This window comes from Chrysochloris asiatica, unplaced genomic scaffold (assembly GCF_000296735.1).
Source record: "Chrysochloris asiatica unplaced genomic scaffold, ChrAsi1.0 scaffold00028, whole genome shotgun sequence".
Taxonomy (NCBI): Eukaryota; Metazoa; Chordata; class Mammalia; order Afrosoricida; family Chrysochloridae; genus Chrysochloris; species Chrysochloris asiatica.
The window spans coordinates 9,524,398-9,534,195 of NW_006408546.1; the positions used below are offsets into that span (position 1 = coordinate 9,524,398).

A 9,798-nucleotide genomic window follows, 5' to 3' on the forward strand; every position below is an offset into this window, starting at 1 on the left:
ACTGTGGGTTAATGCGCTGGACTGCGAAGTCAGTTTGAAAGACAAAGTTCAAGCTCACCAGTTGTTCCTTGGAAACCCTATACAGAGTCGCTATGGGTCGACTCAACGGTACTTAGAAACAACAGGCATCTCCACTTGGTTACTTTACTATGGCCCCAATTCTAAGATGCTCCCCAGCTTCTCACATTCCTGTCCAGTACCCCCAGACTTTTTGTTACTTGAAACACCCTGAGAAATGTAGGCTCATTTCCTCCTTCATTCCACTTGTCTCAAGCATATCCTTGATCTTGCCCAGGACACTGGTGCTTCTCAATTACACTGTGATTCCAATCAGTCACACTAATGGTCTGCACCACACAACTCGACAAATCACTGCTTCCCTGCTGTCCATCTTGTATCAGTTATTTTATCTCCCCAGTCAACAAAGTAAACCTTAGTCTTCTCTGGAAGCTAACACCTCCTCCTAGTTCAGTCCAATCTGGGCCACATAGGACACATTCAGTAGACCTGTGCTCAAAAGCACTGCTTTAGCAAGGAGGGAAAGGATGATCCTCCCTGATCAGAGGGGCTGCTGTGGTGCCCCCGCCCCCCGCCAAGGATTCTCAGTGGGACTTGTACTCACTCTGAGCAAGCAGCTTGGCCACCATGTCTTGACTGCCCGCCTGGGCCTCCTGTGTCTTGCTCGCCAGACGGCGGTTTGCAGATTCCAATCTCTCTGTTTCCAATGAAGGGAAGATGTTTTAGTGTTAGAGAAATTACCTGCCTGGATTTTCTCTGGGGTCTCATCTGAGGGCCCAGTGAGGAAGGGAATTGTCCATCAAGGTCCACCATCTGGACCATATTGTCAGGAGCTTCAGGAGGGGCTCCAAGGTCCAGAACATAAGGAGTCAGTCTGGCCCCCTCCCAGTTAATTTGCATTTATTTTTACAGAGGACAAAGATTCTGGACTTCCCCTGGGAACAGAGAGGGTTCAAGCCCTCTGCCAATTGGGTGACTGCTCTTACCTCGAAGATCGCGGTTGAAGTCCTGCAGCCTCCTCATCTCGCTGTCCATCTTGTTCCTCATGGTCTTCTCCAGTGCCTCACGCTTTGAAGAGGCTCTTGTCAGGCTCTCATGGGCCTCAGAGAGCCTCTGGATTTCACTCTCCAGCTGCAAGAGGCAGATAGCAGAGCTGAAAGAAGAGCTCTCAGGGGGAATATGTAGCAACCAGAGTCCTGGCGTGGCGCTGCACGTTGATGCTCTGGACTGCAAGGTTGTTTGAACCGCAAGGTTGGCAGTTCAAACTCACCAGCCACTCCTTGGAATCCCTATATATGTACAGGGTCACAATGAGTCGGAACTGACACAATGGTGCTTAACAACAACAAGGTCTTCCCATAGTCCAGGCTGATCTACTACTCTTTGTCAGAAATGGAGATAGATGAGAGTTAAAAAAATAATAATAAAAAGCAGGAGTGAAAATTCCAGGTGGTCACAGGGGGATGGTCAGGAACTTGTAGCTTCCTGAGTTAAATGAAATTACTGGGACCAGCAAGCAAGGGTCCCATCAAGTGCCACAAGTACTGAATGTTGATGTTGATTTAAACACAGCTTCTTTGTGTCCAGGACCCAGAAAGAAGCATTTTATTTCTTTTCAGCCTCTGCTGAGGAATTGGACCACAGTCATATCCTGGAGGGTCTGATCCACTTTGGCTACTACTAGAGAGCCACAGGGGGGCAGGGGCTACCTCCTAAAGCTGACCCTACCTCTGTCTGAGTATCTGCTCCTCCAAGCCATCCACCCAGCCTGGCCCTAGCTGCCCCTCCCACTTGGCTGCCAGCAGGTTCCACACGTGCTCTAGCTGGCGTTGCAATTCTAACAAGTCAATCGGTTTTTTTTTTTTTTTTTGGTTTTTTTTTTTTTTTTTTTTTCCACCCTCAGCTAGAGGAGGGGCTTTCTCTTTGGCCAGGGTTGTGCTGAAACAGACATGCTGTTGTGTGGAGGATACAAAGGGCTCTCTGTGGGAGGTGTCCAAGGGAGGGGTGTGTGCGGGGCAAGGGTGCGAGCCTGCAGGGAACCGGTGAATGGGTTCTTTCTAACCACCACAGGCCAGCAACTGCTCATGCTCCAGGCTTGCCCTGCTGGCCTCACGGCTGCTCCTCAGCTGTCTAGAGTCAGTGAGTGAGGGGGCATAAGGGGAACGGAGATACACAGAGATGTGCACCAGCCCAGCCAGACACAAGTTTTCAAGCTCCTCTGTCTGCCCTCGAACCATCCACTCCTCAGGGGTTCATCCTAGCCCCATGCTCTCTGGGGGCCCAGCAGGACATACCTTCTCCATGCGACCAGCTTTCTCCATGGAACTCCCCAGTTCTCTCTGCAGCCTCTCATTGTCTCTCTGCAGCCTGGCATTTTCCCTCAGCATAGTGTCCATCTGAGCCAGGTGGGCACTGCCCGAGGTAGCCAAGGAGACCTGGGTACTTGCTGGCCCTTCCACTCCAGGTGGACTGAGGGAACCCAGTGGTCCGTGACTAAGAGCAGCAGGGTGCGGGAGTGCGGGGTGCTCTTGGGGCTGCTGCATGGACTGGTACTGCTGTTCCTGCTGTTGTTGAAGGAATACAGGGGGCACCTGGGTCTGCAGGATCCTGGGGAACAAAAGAGACAGTGCTCAGAGGTGGTCCATGGCTTCTACACCAAGTTGGCAGGCTGGGGGAAGGGAGGAGTGGAGACAAGCAGATTCAGTCTCTCCACAGTGCTAGGAAGACCTTTTCCAAATGGAGTCTGCCGAAGACCCTCCAGGGCCCTGCGAGCAGGGCTGGGGGACATTCTTGCCAAGATGCTTGTGTCATGTCCAGTCCCACGTGCCCAAGGCCTTGGGATTGGCCTGTGCAATCCTGGACTTCCTAAGCCAACAGTGCTGCATAAAGTACCTTAAAAAATGCACACTTAACCCTTCCTTTGGATGACAGGTTCTTTTTGTCTGGGGACCACATTAGTCCCTTCTGAGTCCATAGCCTTCCAAGTACCTGGGTCACTTGATAGCTGGGCCCTAGCAGTTACCCTAACTCATTTGTTACAAGCTACCAGTTTTTGTCCTTTGCTAGTCCTTCCCAAAGTAGCACACTCAGATTTTCTCTCTCCACCCAACTCAGATTTTCAGAAGACTCTGGTTAAGGATAGTAACATGGTGAGCCAGATGTTGGAGTATGAATGTGCAACTCTAGATAGAGTCTGACAAATACAAATTCAAATGCTGGCCCCATCTAGTTGACCTTGTGTAAATGCCTAGGCCCCATGGAGTAAGTACAGTTCTGTAAATCATGAGGGAAAGTCTCCAGCCCCTGTTGGGCAGAGAACTGGGACTCCAATCATGGCCGTGCCACCCTAGTGGTGAGCTCAGTTTCAAGAATAAATGTGACCGAAACACATGATTGTCTTGGAAGTAGAGGCTGCCTCTGGATACCACAATAACCTGAGTTCAGGGCACGATGTTCTACTGGTTTCTACGACTTGTATTACAGCACCCTCAAAGCCTCACACCATAGGAAGGAACAAATGACATGAAGTATGGGAGTCTTTGGGGCTTTCTGGGGCCTAATGTCTCCAAGTATCAACAAATGTCCCAGTTTCATTTAGAACTCTCAAGACCCAGAAGTTTTACAAAAATTCATTTCATTTCTGAGCTCATTACCTCAGACATAATGGGCACCCTCCATAAAGAATCCCCACAGCACATGGCTTTCCTTCTCCACTTAGGATCCCAGGATCAAACAAGGAAAGGTCCTGTCTCCAAGCTCCCAATAAAGGATCCTCATTTGACCAGTTGAAAAGAGAAGCTAAGCAGACATGTTCTTCACTACCTAGAGCTAGGCTTCCAGTGAGGTCTGGGCAGAGGGTCCCCATTGGAATGTTCGATGCTTCCTTCACTGCTGAATATGGTCATTCTTGGGGTTGTTTCAAGGACTTGCTCCCCTATGCACAGGACCAGGCAGATACAGCTGGCATTCTTAAGGGATGACTTAGCTCTAGACAGAATAGTCTCCTTTCCCTTCAAACTTGCTTTCCCTTCTCCTTGGTCTCCCCTCCCCCTCTTTTTGTTCTCCTGAAAACAGTCTACTTCCTTTCCACGACATTATCTTTTCCTGACAGGGTTCTATAAGGCTGGTCCAAAAGAAGAAACTACCACTCAGCTTCCGAAACCCTTCCCAACATAGCCCTGGGAAAGGAGATAAGGCGGGGAGTCTGAGGGGTGGAGGCTCCAGCCTCTAGTTCCCCATTCCAACACCATTGCGTCACTGGTTTCTTGAGAGCAAGGAAAAGCATCTTTCCCGAGAAAGGCCCAATGTTGGGAAAGTGGGTGACTAAATGACGACTCAACAGTCTTGAAGAAATTTTTATCTTGGATTACAAGAAGAATGGAGTCTGCAAATCCTCAGGACCCTCTGGTGAGGTTTCCTGGGTCCTTGGAGGGATTGATCCAGAAGCGATGGACCCTGTGCCAACTCCTCTGGAGAAGGTGCTGGGGCCAGTGGGTCAGGTGATAAGTGTGAGCTTACCCTCATTTCCAGGAACCCACATTTTTGCAAATTATCTGAGTTTCCTGACTCCCCTCTGGTTTCTCCGCTTCCATTCTTGCCCTCTATGATCCAATCTTTATGAACGGGCTTCAAAAAGTTTGTGCAAAAATTCCATTATCTTTTCATTCTATTTTCCCATGAACTTTTTAAAGTCCCTTTGCATATGCAACCCGATGGACTTAAAAAAAAAAAAAAAAAAAGATAGCGCAAATCACATCACATCCTCCAACCGTTTCCCTTAACACTCCGTTTCCCTTAACACTCCGAGTCAAACTCTGAATTCCCTTCCTGACCTAGCAGATTCCAAACAAAGGGGGATCGCTTGGACCCAGAATCCTCTCCCTTAACAAGCCCCGGGCACATGGGGTGTGGAAAACAGTGAAAGGAAATGAACAGTGTGGAAAACAGTGAAAGCAACAAGGCAGCTAGCTGCTGCCCTGAAGAACGGGGAGAGGTCTCTGATGAGGCCATTTGGTCCTTTCCTGCCTCCAGTTAGGAAATGTCTTCCAATAATCACAGAAAGCAAGCTGTCCACCATCTTCTTAAAAACCTCCAGGGAAAGCAACTCTACTACCGAACTTGAAAACAGTTGGCAATGATTCCCAGCCCTCATCCTTAGGAAGTTCTGAAATCTAACGTTTAAGCCCCTGCTGTATCCTGTGTCCTCAGAGAGCCCTGGTCATTTGAATGCTATGCATACCAAGCTCAGTACACATGGGTTATCTCTCTGACCTAAAGCAAGGATGCCATTCATTTGTTGTGCCCAAGCTTTTTAACTTGTTGGCTCAGTCCACCTCTCCCCTGCAGACATTAGCTCCTGCCTCTAGAGTTGATGGAATGAGGTGGGACCTGGCCAGCCCTGACCCAGGTGTGACCCTAAAGTTCTCCTTCCTGGGAAAACCACACTGGGAAAGCCAAGAGTTGGTGCTGAAAGACCAAGGTGTGGAGCAGTTACCTGACTTCAGCATGCTGGAAGTGCGGGTTGCCACGGGTGGAGTGAGATGGTTCCCATGAGCATGCCCTTGGACCAGGGAAGGCAGCAATGGTCTCATGAGCTAGTACGACGTGTGGATACTGAGGTGGGGGTCCGCGGGTCTCTGGACCCTCAGCAGGGGGGCCCCTGGGTGGGGGTCCCTGTTGGTTGCGGGCCAGCTGCGGGAAGCTGTGGGAGGAGCTCATGTGGTTAGGGGCCCGGGCACCGTTCCTCTCCAGGGACAGTTGCAGGAGCCGCTCACTCAGGGAGCGCACATGCCCATGCCTCAGCTCTTTCAGAGCCTCATCTTGCCTCCGACTGCTTCCCAGGGCCCCACGTGGCTCCCGGTCCCCAATGTGTGGCCTGGGCCCCGCCTGCTGGGCTGCGTAGTACTGTGAATGGGCTTTGGCCTCCTCATAGGTGGGCAGCTCCTCGCCCTTGCTGGTCTGTGAGCACAGCCGGTAGAGGGTATTCTCTGTCAGGTGGGCCTCGCCACCCTGGTGCTCCTGGCCCTGGGGTTCTTGTCTTGTGGCCTGCTGCAGCACCTGACTATCCTCAGGTGTCAGGATTTCCAAGGAGGCTTGGGGGCTCCCTGTGCCCCCAGCTCCACCCCGCAGAGCCTGCTGCTGGATGGCCAGCAGCGTGCGGGTCTCAGTCAGGTTGCCATAGCGTAGCTGCTCCTGGATGAGGCGGTGCAGGACTGTTCCCGAGGAGTCTTCCAGCGTCCTCATGCTTCCGAGACTTGCACACACCCGCCTGGACAAAGGCCAGCAGCACCTGGGCCCAGAGCACCTGGGAGAAGAAAGGAGAGAAAAGAGAACCATCAGTGGGAGTACATGGGGAAGACAATAATAGTAAACAAGCATGGCTTTGGGGTGGGACAGGGGAGGGGGGCATCCAAGTCTGGCTGTAAGTGTCAGTGCTGTTTACCTATTGAATAAGACAACTTCCGAGCCTCAGTTTCTCCATCAAACCCCCAAATGGAAAGAATGAAATCTCCTTCATGAAGGGGTAGCATTTAAAGAGGCACTATCTGTTAAACTCCTGGTTCACAGTAAATGTTTAGCAAATGATTACCATTGTCGTAATATTTATAGGAGTCCTGGTATGGATAAGCACAGGACTGTAAGGTGTGAATTGCAAGGTCAGCAGTTCAAACTCATCAGCCGCTCCTCGGAAACCCCATACAGGGTCACTCTGAGTCCATGGCACTTAACAACAGCAACAAGGAAAGAAAACAATAACCCAGAAGTTCATCAGCTAGGAACCACAGCCTCCAAGCACTGCCATCATCACCCATCAAATAGCTTTATGAAGGACTCAAAGGCAGGTCCATGGGGACCAGCTCTGACGTAGCTAAATCTACCCCAAACGAAGTATACCCTGACTATGGCACAAGCGAGCCACAACACATTTCCCCCTGTGTCCACTACCCATTCCTCGCACTCTTCCTTCCCCACTCCCCCACTCCCCAAATCAGTGAGCTCCTAGAAGGCAGATCCTAAGCTCTACTTAAAAAAACTCTATTGACAAAATGTGCCCTGGCATTCATTTACCAGGGAACAAGAAGAGACATACATCTAGATTGATAGATTAAGGAATAAAAGAAGAGAGGCTGCAATAGGGCAATGGTTGTGTGAGTTAGAGCAAAAAGGTTCTTCCTACCCACCAGGTAGTCCTGGTGTGGTGCTATGGGATACTGCGCTAGACTGCAAGGTCAGTTTGTACCACAAGGTCAGTGGTTCAAGCCCACCAGCTGTTCCTAGGAAACCCTATACAGGGTCCGCTATGGGTCAGAGCGATTCAACAGCACTTCACAACACCAGGTAGAGCTCCGGTGCTGCACTTGTAGGATAAGAACTGGATGCCTAACCAGAAGGTTGGAGGTTCAGAGCCACCAGCTAGTCCTTGAAAATCCTATATAGGGTCACTATGAGTCGGAATCGATTCGACAGCACTGAACAACAACCCATCATCAAGGTGAGTGAATAGCTGTGCATGCAGACAGTATGGACGCTCCAGGAAAAGAAAGCATGGGTATAGTACCTTTGACCTTGTGATGATGTCTTTTCTTCCCTCACACTTGCTACTTGGAAAATCCCTGTTGACCCTCTAGGCACAAATAAGATGGTCACTCAGCATCTTTTTCATAATATCAGTAATTCCCACTTGAGTCAACTGAAGGAGCTCTGGTAGCTTAGTGGTTACGAATCGGGCTGCGAACCTTAAGGTCAGCGGTTCGAAACTACCAGCCACTCCGCGGGAGAAAGATGAGGCTTTCTACTCCCGTAAAAATTTACACCCTCAGAAACCCTGTACAGGGTGGCCATGGGTCAGAACTGACTCGATGGCATTTAACAACAACAAAAAAGGGGAAAGTGGGAGATCCTAGGTTGCCTAGGTCTGGTGGCTGTGAGCCTAAGATGAAAGGAAATGAATATTCAAAGAAGGTGTTGCCTTCTAAGACTGGGGTCCCAGCGGTTCATGCCCTGGAAGACTGCCCACCTCACCCTGTCTCCTTTCCACAGCCTCCTCCAACACAAACCTCCAAACCAGGATTCAGGGAAAACCAAACAAAACTCACACCTCCAATGATCCTGTGTGTGCGCAGTGCTCTGAGGGTGGGCATGCAAAGAAGCAGGAATGAGGCCCTGCTCTGGCATACAACAAATCCCAGAGCAGGGTCTCAGTCCACTCTCTCCTCCTCGGGGCTCCTCAGCCCAGAGCTGTGGAGTGCCGGATAAGATAGGACACCTTTGTACCCAATCTTTCTGGTATTCCACACCCCCACACCACACGAGCAGATAGTAAACACACTGAGTGTCCAGAGACAAAACAAGCAAACAGGGACCAGCTCGCTCTGGATTTTCATTATGTTTAGGGCATTTCCTAAATTAATCACTGTCTGGCCTGTTTCGGCTGAGGAGGAGTAGGGAGCTGCAAAAAGGAATGCAGAATCCTCACGACAGATTCCAGGCTCCCAACACTATTCCCGAGAACAGAGCACACACCCAGGGCTTCTTATCCCGGAGTTTATTCACGTCAGGCCTCACCTGTGTCGAAAACTAACGAGCCGAGCCATTACTAAAATCTGCTCTCAAAATCCCCCTGCGCCCGCCCCTTTTTGAGCAAGAATGCACCTCTAGCCTTTTTCTGGACTCACGCTAGCGCAAGGAATCAGCGAAAGTCGCCCGATTAGATTGCACCCCGGCCACGGCTCCCACCCTACCCCTATTCTCAGCGGACCACAAGCGTTCGATGGCCTCCGGTGCGCATGGATAGCTCGCGGTCCGAAGAGGGTGTCCAGGGTCCGCCTCTCCCCTTCACGAGCCCTCTTTGTTTTCCAAATACTCTAGCGCTGACGTCAGCGGGCTGGACTGCAGGCTGCATTCTTTCTATGTGAGAGCCGGATCGCGGCTCCAAAGAGGATTTTCCAAGGAAGACAAAGACGAATTCTTAGGCTAGTTGGGGGCAAAGACATCTATAACCCCTTTTCTAACTAAACCCACTCCAAGGCCCTGCAACTTTAACTCGAGGCTGCGCCTCCGGCCTCGTTTGGCGGTCCCTCTTTCCCGATCCACCACCCAACACAACGACCCTGATCTCCCCTGAGGCTGCCCCCCTCCCAAGCCGCAGGAAACGGGCGCGATTGGAAAGCCCCAGGCGCACGACGAGTTGCCACTTGGGCGAAGCGACCCTTTCCCCGTGGTTTTGCAGCCACCTCGAAAGGGCGCATTGCGCCTGGAGGACGCTCAGTCCACCGGGCTCCGGCTCCGGGAAAAAGCCGGGCTGAGCCAGGGTTCGGCTTCGGCTGGAGAGTGGCTATGCCGGCCTCGCGAGCTCCCTGGAGCGCCCAACTGCCTTTCTTACCGCTGCGGCCCGCGGATGCCCGGCGCAGTCGGAACCGAGGATCCGCCCCGGCTCGATTCGACTCAGCTCGGCGGCAGAGGTGTGCACCCGGCAGTGGCGCCGACGCTCTGGCTGTTCCAGCCTGTGCGCGCAGCCCCAGGGTCGGCCCGCGCGGGAGGCGGCTGCTATGTCAGGAATGTGAGAGTTTCAGGTTCCCCCTCGGGATCAAAGCGAACCACAAATAACCTCTCAGCCCGCCGCCCTCCTCCGCCCTCCGCCTCCTCCCATTCCCTCCACTCGGCCCCCGCCTTCCTCCCGGGAGGCGGCGCTGCGGGCCCAGCGCCCGGCCGGCCCTGAGCTCTCTTCCTGGGCCGACCTGGGTCCTCCTAGTGGCGTCCCCCACACCGCACTGCGTCCCC

At 52.1% G+C, this 9,798-nt stretch overlaps 1 protein-coding gene across 2 annotated transcripts in view; it reads right to left on the reverse strand.

Annotated features, from left to right (window-relative positions):
- AMOTL2 (angiomotin like 2) overlaps positions 1 to 9,575 on the reverse strand; it is an 18,786-nt gene extending 9,211 nt beyond the window's left edge. The window contains exons 1-5 of one of the 2 annotated variants that reach the window (XM_006846591.1): positions 9,401 to 9,575; positions 5,513 to 6,322; positions 2,313 to 2,625; positions 1,005 to 1,149; positions 623 to 715 (exon numbers count right to left, since the gene is read on the reverse strand). In XM_006846591.1, coding sequence (XP_006846654.1) covers positions 623 to 715; positions 1,005 to 1,149; positions 2,313 to 2,625; positions 5,513 to 6,261 — 1,300 coding nt within the window. In that variant the 5' untranslated portion in view covers positions 6,262 to 6,322; positions 9,401 to 9,575. The remainder of the gene's footprint in view (positions 1 to 622; positions 716 to 1,004; positions 1,150 to 2,312; positions 2,626 to 5,512; positions 6,323 to 9,400) is intronic. The other variant, XM_006846592.1, reaches the window with a different exon arrangement.
- Positions 9,576 to 9,798: the final 223 nt, after the last annotated feature.